Source organism: Somniosus microcephalus, chromosome 2 (assembly GCF_052327205.1).
Source record: "Somniosus microcephalus isolate GS21.2 chromosome 2, FLI_Smic_1.0, whole genome shotgun sequence".
Classification (NCBI taxonomy): Eukaryota; Metazoa; Chordata; class Chondrichthyes; order Squaliformes; family Somniosidae; genus Somniosus; species Somniosus microcephalus.
Window position 1 is genome coordinate 298,962,256 of NC_140988.1, and position 20,084 is coordinate 298,982,339.

The 20,084-nt window shown below is 45.0% G+C and overlaps 1 protein-coding gene across 3 annotated transcripts in view; it reads right to left on the reverse strand.

The window, feature by feature from the left end:
- Positions 1 to 20,084, reverse strand: part of unm_sa41569 (un-named sa41569) — a 240,318-nt gene that overhangs the window by 188,852 nt on the left and 31,382 nt on the right. For all 3 annotated transcript variants that reach the window (XM_085973470.1, XM_085973465.1, XM_085973479.1), the window contains exon 2: positions 4,147 to 4,212. In XM_085973470.1, the coding sequence (XP_085829596.1) occupies positions 4,147 to 4,212 (66 nt within the window). The remainder of the gene's footprint in view (positions 1 to 4,146; positions 4,213 to 20,084) is intronic.

Sequence of the window (20,084 nt, forward strand, 5' to 3'; positions counted from 1 at the left end):
TAGAAAATATCAACGGGATTAGACAAAGTCAGCATGGATTTATGAAAGGGAAATCATGTTTGACAAACCTTCTGGAGTTTTTTGAGGATGTAACGGGTAGAATAGACAAGGGAGAACCAGTGGATGTGATACATAGATACATAGATACATAGAAGATAGGAGCAGGAGTAGGCCATTCGGCCCTTCGTGCCTGCTCCGCCATTCGATGAGATCATGGCTGATCCTTTAATTCAGTATCCCGTCCCCGCCTTCTCTCCGTAACCCTTAACCCCTTTTGCCCGTAGAAATATATCTAATTCCCTCTTAAATATATTTAATGAGCTGGCGTACACTGCCCTCTGTGGCAATGAGTTCCACAGGTTCACCACTCTCTGAGTGAAGAAATTCCCCCTCATCTCTGTCCTAAATGGTTTAGCCCTTATCCTTAAATTATGTCCTCTAGTTCTGTTCTCACCCGCCAAGGGAAACATTCCTTCTGCATCCAGTCTGTCTAGACCTGTCAGAATTTTATACACTTCTATGAGGTCCCCTCTCAATCTTCTAAACTCCAGTGTGTACATCCCTAAACTACATAGTCTCTCCTCATAGGTCATTCCCGCCATTCCTGGTATCAGCCTGGTGAATCGCCGCTGCACCCCCTCCATGGCAAGAACATCCTTCCTCAGATGAGGCGACCAAAACTGTACACAGTACTCGAGGTGTGGTCTCACCAGTGCCCTGTACAGCTGCAGCAAGGTATCCCTGTTCCTGTATTCTAACCCTTTTGCTATGAAGGCCAGCATACCGTTTGCCTTCTTGACCGCCTGCTGCACCTGCATGCTCGCCTTCAGTGACTGGTGTACAAGAACACCCAGGTCTCTCTGTACTTCCCCCTCTCCCAATCTATTGCCATTTAAATAATAATTTGCCCTCCCGTTCCTGCACCCAAGGTGGATAACTTCGCACTTGTCCACATTATAGTGCATCTGCCATTTATCCGCCCAATCGCCCAGTCTGTCCAAATCGCTCTGGAGCTTCCTGGTCTCTTCCTCTGAGCCCACCCCCCCTCCTAGTTTAGTGTCGTCTGCAAATTTGGAAATGCTGCATCCGACTCCCTGATCCAGGTCATTAATGTAAATTGTGAACAGCTGGGGGCCCAGGACAGATCCCTGTGGTACCCCACTTGTTACTGCCTGCCATTCAGAAAATGAGCCGTTTATTCCAACTCTCTGTTTTCTATCTGACAGCCAGTTCCCTATCCACGCCAAAACTTTCCCCTTTATCCCATGAGCCTCAATTTTCCATGCTAATCTTTTATGTGGGACCTTATCGAAGGCCTTTTGGAAGTCCAGGTACACCACATCTACTGGCTCTCCCCCATCTATTCTACCAGTTACTCCCTCAAAAAATTCCAATAGATTAGTCAAGCACGATTTACCCTTTGTAAATCCATGTTGACTCTGTCCTATCCTGTCCCCATTTGCTAAGTGCTCCGCTATTTCATCCTTAATGATGGACTCCAGCATTTGGATTTTCAGAAGGCCTTTGATAAATCCCACATAAGAGGTTAGTGTGCAAAATTAAAGCACATGGGATTGGGGGTAATATACTGGCATGGATTGAAAATTGTTTAACAGACCAGGAAACAGAGAGTAGGAATAAATGGGTCTTTTTCGGGATTACAGGCAGTGACTAGTGGGGTACCACAGGGATCAGTGCTTGGGCCCCAGCTATTCACAATATATATCAATGATTTGGATGAGGGAACCAAATGTAATATTTCCAAGTTTGCTGACGACACGAAACTAGGTGGGATTGAGAGTTGTGAGGAGGATGCAAAGAGGCTTCAAGGCGATTTAGACAAGTTGAGTGAGTGGGCAAATACATGGTAGATGCAGTATAAAGTGGATAAATGTGAAGTTATCCACTTCGGCAGGAAAAACAGAAAGGCAGAGTATTATTTAAATGGCGATAGATTGGAAAATGTTGATGTACAAAGGGACCTGGGTGTCCTTGTACACCAGTCACTGAAAGCAAATATGCAGGGGCAGCAAGCAGTTAGGAAGGCAAATGTTGGCCTTCATTGCAAGAGGATTTGAATACAGGAGCAAGGATGTCTTACTACAGTTATGGTGTGGAGGTGCCGGTGTTGGACTGGGGTGGACAAATGTAAGTCGTCACACAACACCAGGTTAGTCTAACAGTTTTATTTGAAATCACAAGCTTTTGGAGTGCTGCTACTTCGTCAGGTGAAGTGGAGAGATGCCTATAGACACAAATTATATAGTCAGAGAATAATGCCAGATGATTACAGGTAATCTTTCTAACTGCCATTTATCACACCTCAGCAGAGAGATAATCACAGCAATCCTGACTGACCTGTTTGGACACCATTCACACCTTTGATTATCTCTCTGCCGAGGTGTGATAAATGGCAGTTAGAAAGATTACCTGTAATCATCTGGCATTATTCGCTGACTATATAATCTGTCTATAGGCATCTCTCCACTTCACCTGACGAAGTAGCAGCGCTCCGAAAGCTTGTGATTTCAAATAAAACTGTTGGACTATAACCTGGTGTTGTGTGACTTCTTACATTACTACAGTTATACAGGGCCTTGGTGAGACCACACCTGGAGTAGTGTGTGCAGTTTTGGTCTCCTTACCTAATAAAGGATATACTTGCCATAGAGGGATTGCAGCGAAGGTTCACTAGACTGATTCCTGGGATGTCAAGACTCGTATGAGGAGAGATTGGGTCGACTAGGCCTGAATTCACTAGAGTTTAGAAGAATGAGGGGGGATCTCGTGGAAACTATAAAATTCTGACAGAGCTAGACAGACTGGATGCAGGGAGGATGTTTCCCCTGGCTGGGGGTGGGTGGGAGGGGTCTAGAACGAGGGCTCACAGTCTCAGGATACGAGATAGGACATTTAGGACTGAGATGAGGAGAAATTTCTTCACTCAGAGGGTAGTGAACGTGTGGAATTCTCTACCACAGAAGGCAGTGGAGGCCAAGTCACTGAATATATTTAAGAAGGAGATAGATAGATTTCTAGACACAAAAGGCATCAAGGGGTATGGGGAAAGAGCAGGAATATGGTATTGAGATAGAGGATCAGCCATGATCATATTGAATGGCGGAGCAGTCTCGATGGGCCGAATGGCCTACTCCTGCTCCTATTTTTCTATGTTTCTAAGTCCTGGATGTGTCAACATTTACTTCAGCAAAAGTGAAACCATCCATTTTGGCCAACACCTATGCGTCTTCATCACCAAGGATAAATTTATCCAACCCTTGCATCCTGTGCAAGCTTCAGCTAATCCAGAAATCAGTAGCCCAATTTCTCTCCTCAAAATCTTGCATATCAAGTTTCTGTGCCAGAAACTAAACAGACTGCAGGTATCAGTGTCTTCATTTTAAAATTCCTCAAAAGCATCACTCCACCCTTACCGAAAGATCTACTTAACCCAAGTACCTCTTCACTTCCTGGACTCTGCATTACTCCTTGTCCCCTTTCCCATGGTCCACCAGTCACTGTCCCCAACATTCGCTCACAAAGCCATTTTGCCTGGCTACCTTCCCCTGTGGCTTCAAAACATTTCAAAACCAAGCTCTTCGTCATGCCAATACAAATCACAATTAATGAACCTTTTTTAAAATTGAGTCCTGCCTTTATTCTAGTTACAGTACAATGAAGGATTGTGTCACATCAACCATGTGACATAGTGCAGGCAATCTTGTAGCACTGTATAGCTAATCAATTCAGTAATTCTTATAAAATTCCTGTTGCATCAAGCTTGGCGCCGGTTTAAAAAGGTACAACTTTCCACCATCTTACACAAATTTCATTGAAGTTTAAGAGTTGACTTTTGGGATGTATTCAATGGTTTGAAGGATTCAATTTTTTTTCCTCTATCATGTGAAAATTCAGTCTCTGTTTAAAATTTACTACTTTGTAATGAAAGCAAAAATATGTAGCATGGTATTAAAGCTTTTATAAACTACACTATTAGGTTTTTCCATTTCGTTTTACATGTAAAATGATAGACCACAATACTATCCACATATATGAATTAAGTTTAATAGCTTCACCTTCGTATAACTGGATATCATGTAATTAAAATTTCTGTTAAGTATTTTTATTTATAAAATTAGTACCTACCGACTTTTCATATATCGCCAAGTACTTGAAAGGATTGATGGCTACTAGAATATCTCCAATATAAGTCTGAAAAAAAAATTGAAGAGTTACGTCAAGATGGAGCACACACATTTGTAAAAGGTACTTGCAGAACTATTTCCACCACTGTTGAGGGGAAGCAAAAGAAAGGCAGAGTAAAATAAGATCCATACCTAGCTTCTGTGAGGAAAAAGGGAAGGGAGGCAAAAAGGGGAGAGGCATTCGATGTCTGGCAGTTTGCGTTTGTTCATTCTTCGGATATGGGCTTCATTGACAAGGCCAGGATTTATTGCCCATCTCTAGTTGCCCTTGAGAAGGCGGTGGTGAGCCACCTTCTTGAACTGCTGCAGTCCGTGCGGTGAAGGTACTCCCACAGTGCTGTTAGGGAGGGAGTTCCAGGAATTTGACCCCGCGACAATGAAGGAACGCCAATAAATATCCAAGTCGGGATGGTGTGTGACTTGATGGGGAATTTGGAGTTGATGGCGTACCCATGCATCTGCTGCCCTTGTCCTTCTAAGTGGTGGAAGAGGTCGTAGGTCTGGGAGGTGCTGTCGAAGAAGCCTTGGAGAATTGCTGCAGTGCAGCTTGTAGATGGTACACACTGCAGCCATGGTGCACGGAGTGGATGTTTAAGGTGGTGGATGGGCTGCCCATCAAGCAGCCTGTTTTCTCCTGGATGGTGTTGAGCTTTGAGTGTTGTTTCAGCTGAACCCATCCAGGCAAATGGAGATTATTCCATCGCACTCCTGAGTTGTGCCTTGTGGAGAGGCTTTGATGAGGCAGGAAGGTGAGCTATTCGCCTCAGAATACCCAGCTTGTGAACTGCTCTAGTAGCCATGGCATTTATGTGGCATGGGTGAGATGGATTTGATGCGTGGGGGGCGGGGACGGTGGGTTGGGGAGGCGGCCAGTGGGCTAGGTGGTGAAGGGGGTTAAGTTTACAAATAAAAATTAAAAAGTTAAGTCTGCAAGTGGAACACAGGCAGACAGGGAGTGCAGGAGGAAGGTTTTGCATTTATACATCAGATATAGAATACAGGAAATAAATGACTACAAATTTTGCATGTAGGATAACAATTTCAATGGTAGGGTATTAAAAAAAGCCATTTATAATGCAAGGCAAAGTTCAATTAAAATCTATTGATTCCAATGTGATTTGCAACATTTACTCTCATTCACTTGCCTTCAGTCACTATATGTGGAACACACCAATTACCCATCTTGATGCAAGTACTAGGCTACCTAACAGAAGAGGGGAAATTTAAATCAAATAATTTTCACCAATCCAATCTAAAGGAGGTAGCACAGTCACCTCCAATTAGCAGTAGAAACAAAGGCCACTAAATTGCAGAGTTCTGGGCACCGCACCACAGGAAGGATATAATGGCCTTAGACGGGTTTTAGCGTAAATGTACCAGAATGATACCAGGACTAAAAGGGTTAAATTATGAGGGCAGGTTGCATAGACTAGGCTTGAGTGTAGAAGATTAAGGGGGTGAAATAACAGAGGTGTTCAAGATGATTAAAGGATTTGATATGGTGGATAGTGAGAAACTATTTCCTCGGGTGGGCGAGTCTAGAACAAGGGGGCATAACCTTAACATTAGAGCTAGGCCGTTCAGGGGTGATATCAGGAAGCACTTCTTCACAAAAAGGGTAAAGCTGTTGAGCCTAGGTCAATTGAAAATTTCAAAACTGAGATTGATAGATTTTTGTTAGGCAAGGGTTACAGAACCAAGTCGGTAAATGGAGTTAAGACACAAATCAGCCATGATCTAATTGAATGGTGCAACAGGCTTGAAGGACTGAATGGCCTTCTCCTGTTCCTATGGTCAAAACTCTGCCCAGATACCCTATCCCGTACCAAGTCCTGCCTCCCCACCTCCACTGGCTTCCCATCTTTAAAACATGGAGTTCAAAAACCTCATTCTAATCCATCCACAGTTTTGCCACTTTTTAACCTCAGCAACACAGTCCTAAGTGCCAGTACAATGCTTCCGCTCTTCTGATTTAGGTTTGCTTTGAATCCTAACTCCCATCACCTTTGGTGACAAAGCCTTCCGATGTCTTCGGCACTCTTTTCCTAAACTCCTCCACCTTGTTATCAGTCTCCCTACTTTCAAAAGCCTCCTCAAAACTTACATCAGACCTTTGGTTACGGTCCCCAGCCCCCTACTTTTCTACTACTCCACAGTATCAATTTTTACCTGTGAAGCATCTTGTGGCAAGGTTCATAGTTCTATGTAAATAAAAGTCATTTGAGGAACAGCAGTGAAACAGAACTCACTGGCATTATGCTTCTGCATGTTTTGAGCAGGATTCCAGAAAATCTACAAGTGTGTGAATTAATAGGATACAAACTGCAAACAAGAAATGCTAAAACCAGATCATGATGCCCAATACTTTTATCACTAAACTAGCGGTGCAAAATACTGCCCCATAATGAACAATTAAATAGATTTACAATAGGAGGCCAATTCTTGAAACGTTGCTCAATACATTGCATGGAACAAATCAGACTTCACTGTACTTTGACCTTCCTTTTCAGAAGAAATTACATTGCTGCCGATTACTTCTGTGACTCACCATCATAAACCCTGGTCTAACCACACATATTTTTAGAATTCTTTTAAATCCTGTTTAGACTTGGTTAGGTGTGCATTTTGCTTGCCTCCCTAATTTAAAGGTCATCAACTAACATCCACGTGCGCGAACTTCCAGCAGGCATCACTTGAAAGCAATCAAGAGCAAGAATCCTAGCTGATTTTTACTGGTTAACTGAGGGCATGGAAACCAATTAAATCACCCTATTGGTGCCCTCCTGAAATCAGGTCAGCACAGATCAAGAATTGAACTTGGGACCTTTCCGGTATTGTATAGTTCAGCAATTTCACTGGATCAATTTACTGATTTATTATGTGAATCTTAGAGGTCAACTTTATTATATATGTACAAGTGCAAAGCAGTTTCAGCACCATTTACCTCCCCTTTAAGACGGCTGTCATCTCCACATTTCTCAAAAAGCCCACCCTTGACCCCTTCCATTTTCTCAAACTACCTCCTATATCTGACCTCCCCTTTCTCAAAAGGTCCTTGAATTTGCCCAATTCTCTCAATTGCTTGTTCAAATCACTTCATTCAGACCTTGACCTGTGGTCAAAATCACCAACAGCCTTTATGACTGCGACTGTGGTACATTATCCCTCTACGACCTCCTCAACCTCTCGATGACATGCAATATATTCAACCACTTCATCCTCCTGCACCATGTCTCCTTCACTATACTAGCTCCACAAGACTGTTCTTGCTCGGTTCCTGTAGTGTCCGAGTATAAATAATACACGGACTGCAGGAGAATAATAACAGGTATTTACTGAACAGAGGGTAACTTAAGACTGACGTACAGAAGCCTGCTATGGCTTTATATACAGGGGTGGTCACTACCAGTAGTGCAGTACAGAATCAGTTCTTCTCTTGAAGGCACATACACAACAATTCCTCCCCTTTTAGATAAACAGTACATAACATTCATTTAACAACTAAATAATAATTACAATTTTCTCTACTATATACATCAACTGAAATAATCATTTATAAGTTCAGTCTTTGAGGAGGCTTCCTGATCCTGACTGGATAGCGCCTTTCTCGAGTATCCTGTTCTTGCGGCGGAGTTGATTCTGGTTCATTGTCATTGGCTGGTTCGTCAGCTTCCAATACCACTGCTTCTGAGGTAGACGCAATCTGTACTTCGGGTTGATTACCAGGTGCGCCTGCCCGTGGTATGGGTTTGGCTTGTTCCTGTGACTCTAGAATCTGGTCAGCATGGCGTCTCACGATGCTCTCTCCAACATCCACTGTGTACATTAGTGGTCCCTGCTGTGTGCATATCGTTCCTGGCTGCCATTTTTCTGTTCGGTAGTCGCGGGCCAAGACTGGTTGCCCTATCTTGAAGCTCCTGGTTGGCTTCTCATTTATGTGCTGGAACTGCTTATCCTCAACATCTCGTCTTATGTTTGGTTTGAGCAAATCCAGGCGACAGCTTAGCCTTCGGTTGAAGAACATTATGGCTGGAGCTTGGTTGGTGACTGCATGTGTCGCATTCCGGTAAGCAAACAAGTAATTATCCATCTTGTGTTGTAGAGGTATGTCGTCATTATTCATTGCTTTTATTGCCTTTTTAAAGGTCTGAACAAACCTCTCAGCCAATCCATTTGTGGCTGGATGATATGGGGCAGATGTGTAATGTTCCACCCCATTATTCCTCAAAAACCGCCGGAAATCCTCGGACACAAACTGTGGCCCATTGTCGGAGCAAATCTGTTCTGGCAAGCCATTCCTGGCGAAGATGGTCCGTAGGACTACAATAGTTTTCTCCGTGGTGGTGGAGGACATTTTGATGACCTCTGGCCATTTCGAATGGGCGTCCACAGCGATTAGGAACATTGTGTCCATAAATGGACCAGCAAAATCAATGTGTACCCGTTGCCATGGAGATGAGGGCCACTCCCATGGATGTAGCAGGGCCTGTGGTAGAGCGTTTTGGACCTTCTGGCATCCTGTGCATCTCTTGGTCATATCCTCGATTTCTTGATCGATTCCCGGCCACCACACAAACGCCCTGGCTAGGCTCTTCATTTTTACCCCTCCCAGATGACCCTCGTGAAGCTCATTGAGCACTCTATCTCTCAACTTGGGTGGAATTACCACTCGGGATCCACACATCAAGGTCCCCCGGCACACTGACAGCTGTTCTCTCCTTGGCGAGAATGCTGGCAACAGTGAGTCGCCATGTGCTGGCCATCCCTTCACCGTCAAATCATAGACCCGAGTGTGTGTCGGGTCATTTCGGGTTTCCTGCTCCAAACTTGAGTTTGTAACAGGTAGACATTCGACTATAGTCGCATGGAATATCTCAACAGGGTCCACTGCAGGTGCTTCCTCTACCATAGGCAACGGTAGGCGCGACAGCCCATCAGCGTTTCCATGCTGTTTTGTACCCTTGTACTCTATGTCGTACTGATGTGCCCCCAGAAAAAGTGACCATCTTTGCAGCCGTTGCGCCGTCATCACCGGAACGCCCTTCTTTGGGTTAAAAATGGAGACCAGGGGCTGATGATCAGTCAGTAGGGTGAATTTCTGCCCGTGCAGATAGTGATTGAACTTCTTCACCCCCCACACCAGGCTGAGGGCCTCCCTGTAAATCTGGGCATAGTTACGCTCGGCTAAGGTTAACGAGTGCGACGCAAAGGCTATTGGCCTCTCTGAACAGTCAAGGAATTTGTGTGACAGCACCGCTCCGATGCCATAGGGAGACGCATCACATGCTAACCGAATCGGTAGTGTTGGATTGTAGTGGGCCAATACTTCTTTTGAAGTGATTAGGCATTTACATTTCTGAAAGGCACGCTTACACTCATCACTCCATTTCCATGTTACTCCAGTTTGCAGTAGGGCGTTCAGTGGGTGCAGAATTGTAGATAAATTCGTCAAGAACTTATGGTAGTAGGTCACCAACTCGAGGAACGACCTCAGTTGCGACACATTTTCCGGTGCTGGAGCCTTGACTACAGCCTCAATCTTGTCCGGCGATTTATGCAACCATTCCTCATCAATCATGTGGCCACAATACGAGATTTGTCTCCTGAAGAACTCGCATTTGGGGCGGTTGGCTCGTAGCCCATATTCCTGTAATCTCGTGAGCACCTGCTCCAGGTTGTCAAGGTGTTCACTGTCATTTTCGCCTGTAACCAGGATGTCGTCCAAATAACACTGGGTCCCCGGGATCCCTTGCAGGACTTGTTCCATCGCCCTCTGCCAAATAGCCAGGGCTGATGCTACCCCGAATACCAGTCGATTGTACTGGTAAAGGCCTTTGTGAGTGTTTATCGTGAGGTATTTCCTAGATGCTTCTTCCACCTCCATTTGTAGATACGCTTGGGCCAGATCAATCTTTGTGAAGCGTTTCCCTCCAGATAGTGAGGCGAAAATATCTTCTATCCGTGGAAGTGGATATTGTACTGTGTGCAGGACTGGGTTCACAGTTACCTTGAAGTCCCCACAGATGCAAACCTTCTTTGGTTCCCCAGGCGTGCTGCTCAATGATTTCTTCATTACAGGGACGATGGGTGTGGCCCACTCGCTCCAGTCCACCTTGGACAGCACACCCGAACGCTCCAGACTCTCCAGCTCTGCTTCAACAGATGGGCGGATCGCGTAAGGTACCGGTGTGGCCTTAAAACATTTTGGGTTTGCGTTATCTTCGATTTTTATCGTTGCCGTTACTCCTTTTAGAGTCCCAAGTCCTTGTTGGAACACCTCTTTCGCGTCAGTTAGAATCTTTGACAGTCATCCAGGTGTGACGTCATCATCCTTTTTATCAGTAGCGCCTGAATGGAATGCCAATCCAATTGTATTTTTCGGATCCATTCACGTCCCAGTAATGGTGGTCCTCCATCTGGTAGTATATATAGATAGTTTCTGTGTTTCCTTGCCGTTGTATTCAACTGGCACCCTTATTTTTCCTCTGGGGTAGACTTTTTGCCCTGTGTATGTCTTCAATACAATGGACGTGTCCTTCAAGGGTATGTGTGGGAATAGCCGTTCATAGTTTCGTCAATTCATGACAGTTAGGGCTGATCCTGTGTCCAATTCTATCTTTACTGGGGACCCTGCTATCATGAGGGTGACCCAAATGGTTCGGTGATCTTCCTTTGCGATCACGTTGTGTAACTTTAGACAACTTAGTCTCCTGCTCCCGGAGTCCTTATCACTCTCCTGATCTTCCGAACTACTGTCTGTCAATTTCTTTACTTTCTTGTACTTTTCCTTAGTAGTTCTTGTAGTGTTGGTTTTCTTTCCCGACCTGCAGACTCTTGCTATGTGTCCCATTTTCCCACATTGCCTGCATACTTTGTCCTTAAACCAGCAGTCCTTCTGATCATGGGTTGTTCTGCCGCAGCGATAGCACTTTTCTGCTCCATATGCCATTTCGTTAGCGCTGTATTCTTGTGGTTTCTGTTGTACTTCCGCAGCTCCCCGTGCTGCTGCTTCGTAGGATACTGCCACGCTGAAAGCCTGTTCTAGCTTCAGGTCCTTTTCCGAAAGTAGTCGTTTCTGGGTTCCTTCACTCTGGAGCCCGCAGACAAACTTATCCCGTAAGGTGTCTGCCAGTCCTGCTCCGAACTGGCAGTGCTTCGATAACTTGCGTGGTTCCGTAAGATAGTCAGCATTGCTCTCATCTTTGTGCTGGTTTCTTATGGAACTTGAATCTTTCTGCTATCAGCAGCGGTGTAGGGTTTAGGGTTTAGGTGTTCCTGTAAGATATTAACAATTTCTTCAAAACTTTTCTCCATTGGTTTAGCTGGGGTAATTAAATTCCACAATAGGCCGTACGTACTCGCACCCATCAGATTTAATAATACCGACGCCTTCTTTCCATCGGCCACCTCATTTGCCTCGCAGTACACTTCAATTCTTTCCACATACGTGGTCCAGTCTTCTACCTCTGTCAAAAGCAGCGATACTGCCACTTTTTGGCATCTTGGGTGATTTAAAATGGCGCCTCCCGCGCTTTTTCTTCTTCACCAATGGAATAAAATGGCGCCTCCCGCGCTTTTCCTTCTTCCCCTTGCTGCCACGCTGCTCCTAGCGTTCTGCAGGGTAATGTCAGCGACCCGCGGCTTCGGCGCGTCTCACTTTTCCTTCCCCTTGCTTTATTTTCGCTACGCTGCCCGGTTCTTGAGCACCGACCGTGCCCTGTGCGCTCCACCCCCTCTCTCTCTCTCTCTCTCTCTCTCTCTCTCTCTCTTTTCCTCCCAACGACGCTGCACGGCCCCTTTGCAGAGCCGCTTGATCGAGCTCGAGCCCGCCGCAGTCCGGAAGGGTCAGCGCACTACCTGCTACCAGCACGATTTGCTGGAACACCTTGACTGGGGTGCCAAGCCCAGCTCTCCACAGCCTCTCCTGCAACTCTCCGAACTCCGATGGATCCTTGGGCGGTTGCCCGCGGTCGACGCCTGTTGTTCTGACTTCGACCTCCAAAAGCTTCTTCTCAGGGAAAGATCCCCGTGAGGTGATGCAGTACGGCAGGTGAGTTCGAACCTGTTCGTCGCCAATGTAGTGTCCGAGTATAAATAATACACGGACTGCAGGAGAACAATAATAACAGGTATTTACTGAACAGAGGGTAACTTAAGACTGACGTACAGAAGCCTGCTATGGCTTTATATACAGGGGTGGTCACTGCCGGTACTGCAGTATAGAATCAGTTCTTCTCTTAAAAAGGTACATACACAACAGTTCCAATCTTACATGTCCCAAAGTAACCAGCATATCAGCAATGGCTTCTCCTGCTGCCTCCGCAGTCACGTCCACAATACCCCAAGTTTCCATCCTCAGCCCCCTCTTCATTTGCACATTCCCTTCAGTGACATTATCCATTTGCACATTCCCCTCAGTGACATTATCCTTAAGCATGTGTCAGTTTTCATACGTATGCTGATGACATCCAGTTCTATATCTCCACCATTCTTGATTCCATCACCATGTGTTGTGATTCGCAACTCCTCAGATAATAAAGCAGTCCATGCCTGTATGCAGCAAGATCTGGACAACATTCAGGCTTGGGCTGATAAGTGACAAGTAACCCAAGCACCACCTCCCCTTGACAGTCAATGACATTACCATTATCTAATCCCCCATCAACATCCTGGGGGATCACTATTGACGAGAAACTTAACTGGACCAGCCATATAAATACTGTGGCTACAAGGGCAGGTCAGAGGCTGGGTATTCTGCAGCGAGTGACTCACCTCCTGACTCCCCAAGCCTTTCCACCATCTACAAGGCACAAGTCAGGAGTGTGATGGAACAATCTCCACGTGCCTGGATGAGTGCAGCTCCAACAACATTCAAGAAGCTTGACACCATCCAGGACAAAGCAACCCACTTGATTGGCACCACATCTGCCACCTTAAACATTCACTCCCTCCACCACCAGTGCACCGTGGCTGCAGTATGTACCATCTACAAGATGCACTGCAGCAACTCGCCAAGGCTTCTTTGGCAGCACCTTCCAAATTCGTGACCTCTACAACCTAGAAGGACAAAGGCGCATGGGAACACCACCACCTCCAAGTTACAAACCATCCTGACTTGGAAATATATCGCCATTCTTTCATTGTCGCTGGGTCAAAATCCTGGAACCCCCTACCTTCACAACACGGACTGCAGTGGTTCATGAAGGCAGCTCACCGCCACCTTCTCGAGGGCAATTAGAGATGGGCAATAAATGCTGGCTTTGCCAGCGACGTCCACATCCCAGGAATGAATAAAAAAAGACTGCTCATCACAAGTTAAAGATAAGCAAGAATTGTTTCCAGAAGGCCACTGATGTAATTTTATTCAGCTCACGCCATAAACTTGGACTTTTGCCCCCAACTCATCACCCTCACTGGCTGCTTTCTTTGACTGAGCCTTAAACTGCTCTATTCTTTGGACCTCCCTCCCAGCAAGGACTGCCTCACACCAAAATCAGTATAACTGCCACTTGGTACAAAGCCAAGTTTAAGAAGCTTCTGTTGGCTTTCTCCCAACATTAAATTTTTAGCCAGCATTTTGATACATGAGCAGGGCTCTACATCGGTTTTGGAGTCTGGTACTTTTAGTATAGCTTTTCCCGCAGCACTTTGCAACATGCTCAAAACTCTGATTTCTTAGGTTTAATTTGCAAATACTGTTTTAATGGTAAATACTATTTTTTTTGAGAGATTTTTTTCCCCATTTACCTCAGGAACTTGTTGACTCCCGTTCTCGCTAATAGCTCTGTTGGAGAACTGCTGATCTCGCGCCAAACCAAAACACTAATGCTTCCACCACCACCCCCCCTCCCCCTGTCCCCACCACAACTATTTATAAAAAACAGAACAAAGAAAAGGTTCCATCGACACCTATCAACTGTGCAATCTACCAACTGAAACCAACCTCACTCATTTACAATCACCTTGCAAATTTCCACATTAACACCTGGCACAGCACAAATCTGAATATATGACTAATAATACATATGAATCATCTATCAACAGCCACATTAAATATTTTCATACAAGGATAAAATTAGTACAGAATACAGGAATATAATGTAGTGACATGTCACCAACTTTTTGATAATTTATCTAAACCAAGTTTGATATGACAGTATTTAACTAAATAAAAATAATAAACAAACAATCATAATACAGAACACTAGAATGGATATGCGCACGTTACATAGAATATACAGCACAGAAACAGGGCATTCAGCCCAAACAAATCTGTGCTGGTGTTTATACTCCACAAAAGTTTCCCCCCATTCCATTTACCTCATCTCAGCCCTTCAGCATATTGTTCTATTCCCTTTTCTCTCATGTGCTCATCCAGTTTCCTTTTGAAAGCATCCAAGCTATTTGCCTCAACCACTTCCTCTGGTAGTGAGTTCCACATACTAACCACTCTCGGAGTAAAGAAATTTCTCCTTATTTCCCGATTGGATTGATTAGTAACTATCTTGTATTTGTGGCCTAAAAACAGAAAATGCTGGAAATACTCAGTCAGTCAGCATCTGTGAAGAGAGAAAGAGGGGCCCGGAATTTACGGTCAGCGGTAATGCAATGGCACTCGTCGCTGACCTCCAAGAAAGCTGCCCACAAAGATCTAGCAATCTCTCTGGCGTGAGTTTCACCTCTCCCGACATTAGTTCGAATCTGGTGCCAAATCAAGTGAATCTCCAGTGTCCAGAAACAGTGAGGTCATCAAGCAGGCTAAGCAGCCACTCACATTGAAGAATTCTCAGGCAGCAAACCAGGAAGTAACGTGCAGAGATTATAATTTACTTTTTATAAATTTGAGAGAGCAAAATAAAGATTCAGACATACACATAGGATTAAAGTAGAAGCTGAAATATCAAACAAACTTTCAAAAAAGTTATATTATAAACCATGTAATTCTCATCATATTAATGAAAAAAGGGCCAGAACAGTTATTCAGCAGTCAATAAGCCATTTAAAACCCAGTTACACCTCTTTCAAAAATGCTTAACATTTTTTTTTAAACCACGATATTCCAGTGTAATAGGGGAAGTTTTCATCAGAGTGATTGGAATTGATTGCCAGCTCCGGGGAGTTCTACACTGCAACCTATGGAGAAGTGTAGAATCACTGACAGCACCGTCTGTATTTCTGCGTTTATCTGCGCATATGCAAACTCCAGAAGCTGTTGTCACTTTCAGAGGAGTAATGACAGCAAATGCTGACAGTTTCATGAACATTTCAGGTCGATGACCTTTCATCAGACTTGTAATGTATATACCTTTAAGTGGGGAACTATCTTTTACAGCTCATGTATACTGCAGTACCGGCAGTGACCACACCTGTATATAGCCCGGAGTAGTAATCTGTACAGATCAGTTCCACTGAGCCACGTTGAGTAAACACCTGTTGTACCGTTCTCCGCAGTCTGTGTCTTATTATACACGGACGCAACAAGACTGTTGAAAGGCTCTGACGAAAGGTCATCGGCCTGAAACATTAACTCTGTTTCTCTCTCCACAGATGCTGCCTGATCTGCTGAATATTCCCAGCATTTTCTGTTTTTATTTCAGATTTGCAGCATTCGCAGTATTTTGCTTTTGTATTTATGGGCCCAAGTTTTGGATTCTCCCACAAGTGGAAACATTCTCTCCACATCCACCTTGTCCAACCCATTCATAATTTTAAAGACCTCTATTAGGTCTCTTCTAAGTCTTCTCTTTTCTAAAGAAAAAAGCCCCAACCTGTTCAATCTTTCCTGATAGCTGTAATCTCTCAGTTTTGGTACCACCCATGTAAATCATTTTTGCACTTTCTTCAGTGCTCCTTTTTATAGTATAGAGACCAGAATTGTGCATAATACTTTAAGTGCAGCCTGATCAAGGTCCTATAAAAGTTTAATAACTTCACTACTTTGGAATTCTATACCCCTAGAAATAAATCCCAGTGCTTTGTTTGCAGTTTTAATCACTTTGCTGATCTGTGATGCTGCTTTTAATGATTTGTTCACCTGTATCCTTGGATCCCTTTGCATTTCTACCATTCAGTTTCTTATTTTCTAAGGTGTAGCTGAGGTTTCGGTTTTTCCTTTTTTTATTTCATTCCTAGGAGGTGGGCGGCGCTGGTAAGGACAGCATTTATTGCCCATTCCTAATTGCCCTCGAGAAGGTGGTGGTGAGCTGCCTTCTTGAACCGCTGCAGTCCACGTGGTGAAGGTACTCTCAGTGCTGTGAGGGAGGGAGTTCCAGGATTTTGACCCAGCAACTATGAAGAAACAGCAATATATTTCCAAATCAGGATGATGCGTGACTTGGAGGAGAACTTCAAGGTGGTGGTGTTCCCATGCGCCTGTTGCTCTTTGTCCTTCTAGGTGGTAGAGGTCGTGGGTTTGGGAGGTACTTTCGAAGAAGCCTTGGTGAGATGCTGCAGTGCATCTTGTAGATGGTACACACTGTAGCCAGTGTGCCAGTGGTGGAGGGAGGGAATTTTTAAGGTGGTGGATGTAGTGCCAATCAAGCTGGCTGCTTTGTCCTGGGTGGTGCAGAGCTTCTTGAGTGTTGTTGGAGCTGCACTCATCCAGGCAAGTGGAGAGTATTCCATCACACTCCTGACTTGTGACTTGTAGATGGTGGAAAGGCTTTGAGGAGTCAGGAGGTGAGACACTCGCCACAGAATACCCAGCCCCTGACCTGCTCTTGTAGCCACAGTATTTATGTGCCTGGTCGAGTTAAGTTCAGGACAATGGTGACCCCCAGGATGTTGATGTTGGGGGATTCGGCGATAGTAATGCCATTGAATGTCATGGGGCAGTGGTTAGGTGCCCTCTTGTTGGAGATCGTCATTGTCTGGCATGTTAGCTGTCACTTATCAGCCCAAGCCTGAATGTTGTCCAGGTCTTGCTGCATGCGGGCATGGACTGCTTCATTATCTGAGGAGTTGCGAATGGAACTGAACATTGTGCAATCATCAGCGAACATCCCCACTTCTGACCTTATGATGGAGGGAAGGTCATTGATGAAGCAGAAGATGATTGGGCCTAGGACACTGCCCTGAGGAACTCCTGCAGCGACGTCCTGGGGCTGACATGATTGGCCTCCAACAACCACAACCATCTTCCTTTGTGCTAGGTATGTCTTCAGCCAGTGGAGAGTTTTCCCCCTGAATCCCATTGACTTCATTTTTACTCAGGTTTCTTGATGCCACACTTGGTCAAATGCTGCCTTGATGTCAAGGGCAGTCATTCCTTGGCTAGAGGCATGGCTAGTTCTGGAGCACAAGTCTTCAGCACGACAGCTGGGATATTGTCAGGGCCCATAGCCTTTGCTATATCCAGTGCGCTCAGCCTTTTCTTCATTTCACGTGGAGTGAATCGAATTGGCTGAAGACTGGCTTCTGTGATGGTGAGGACCTCAGGAGGAGGCCGAGTTGGATCACCCAGTCGGCTCCTCTGGCTGAAGATGGTTGTAAACGCTTCAGCCTTGTCTTTTGCACTGAGGTGCTGGGCTCTGCCATCATTGAGGATGGGGACGTTCATGGAGCCTCACAGAATCATAGAAAGTTACAGCACGAAAGGAGGCCATTTCAGCCCATTGTGTCCGTGCCGGCCAACAAAGAGCTATCCAGCCTAATCCCACTTCCCAACTCTAGGTCTGTAGCCCTGCAGGTTACAGCATCCCAAGTGCATATCCAAGTACTTTTTAAATGCGGTTAGGGTTTCTGCCTCTACCACCCTTTCAGGCAGTGAGTCCCAGACCCCCACAACCCTCTGGGTGAAGAAATTTCCCCTCAAACCCCCTCTAAACCTTCCCCCAATTACTTTAAATCTGTGCCCCCCCCTGGTTTTTGACCCCTCTAAGGGAAATTGCTCCTTTCTACCCACTTTATCTATGCCCCTCATAATTTTATACACCTCAATAAGGTCTCCCCTCAGCCTCCTCTGTCCCAAGGAAAACAGACCCAGCCTATCCAGTCGTTCCTCATAGCTAAGATTCTCTACTCCCGGCAACATCCTTGTAAATCTCCTCTGTACCCTCTCTAGTGCAATCACATCGTTCCTGTAATGTGGTGGCCAGAACTGCACGCAGTACTCTAGCTGAGGCCTAACTAGTATTTTATACAGTTGAAGCATAAACCTCCTGCTCTTGTATTCTATGCCACAGCTAATAAAGGCAAGCATTCCATATGCCTTCTTAACCACCTTATCTACTTGGCCTGGTACCTTCAGGAATCTGTGGACATGCACTCCAAGGTCCCTTTGTTCCTCTACACTACTCAGTGTCCTACCATTCAATGTGCATTCCCTTTCCTTGTTAGCCCTCCCCAAATGCATTAATTCATACTTCTCCAGATTGAATTCCATTTGCCGCTGTTCTGCCCACCTGACCAATTTGATATCTTCCTGCAGTCTACAGCTTCCTTCTTCGATATCAACCACACAGCCAATTTTAGTATCATCTGCAAACTTCTTAATCATACCCCCTATATTCAAGTCAAGATCGTTGATATATACCACAAAAAGCAAGGGACCTAGTACTGAGCCCTGCGGAACCCCACTGGAAACAGCCTTCCATTCATAAAAACACCCATCAACCATTACCCTCTGCTTCCTGGCTCCGAGCCAGTTTTGAATCCAACTTGACACTTTGCCCTGGATCCCATGGGCTTTTAACTTCGTGACCAGTCTGCCATGTGGAACCTTATCAAAAGCCTTGCTAAAGTCCATATACACTACATCAAACGCACTACCCTCATCTACCCTCCTTGTTACCTCCTCAAAAAATTCAATCCAGTTTATCAGACACGACCTTCCCTTAACAAATCCGTGCTGACTATCCTTGATTAATCCGTGTCTTTCTAAATGAAGATTTATCCTGTCCTTCGGAATTCTTTCCAATAATTTTCCCACCGAGGTTAGGCTGACTGGCCTGTAATTACTCGGTCTATCCTTTTCTCCCTTTTTAAACAAGAGTACCACATTAGCAGTCCTCCAGTCCCCCGGCACCACACCTGAAGCCAGAGAGGATTGGAAAATGATGGTCAGGGCCTCTGCCATTTCCTCTTTTGCTTTGTTTACCAGCCTGGGATACATTTCATCCAGGCCTGGGGATTTATTCACTTTCAAAGCTGCTAAACCCCTTAAATACTTCCTCTCTCACTATGTTTATTTCATCTAATATTTCACACTCCTCCCCCCCGATAGCAATGTCTGCTTCACCCCTCTCCTTTGTGAAAACAGACGCAAAGTATTCATTAAGAACCCTACCGACGTCTCCCGCCTCCACACACAGATTACCCTCATGATCTCTAATAGGCCCTGCCCTTTCTTCAGTTATCCTCTTACTCTTAATATATTTATAAAACATCTTTGGGATTTCCTTGACTTTACTTGCCGAGAATTTTTCATGCTCTCTCTTTGCTTTCCTAATATCATTTTTAATTGCACCCCTGCACTTTCTGTACTCCGGGAGTATTTAGCCCTCGGTATCTGTCATACGCCTTCCTCTTTTTCCTTTATCCTACCCTGTATGTCTCTAGACCTCCAGGGGGCTCTAGATTTATTAGTCACACCTTTTTTCTTTAAGGGCACATGTTTGGTCTGAACCCTTCGGATCTCCTCCTTGAATGCCTCCTACTGCTCTGACACTGATTTACCTTCAAGTAGCTGTTTCCAGTCCACTATGGCTAAATCTCCTCTGAGCTTAGCAAAATTTGCTTTTCCACTAATTTAAAATTTTTATTCCTGGTCTATCCTTGTCCTTTTCCATAACTACCTTAAATCTAACAGAATTATGGTCACTAGCACCAAAATGCTCCCCCACTGATACACCTCCTACCTGCCCAGCTTCATTCCCTAAA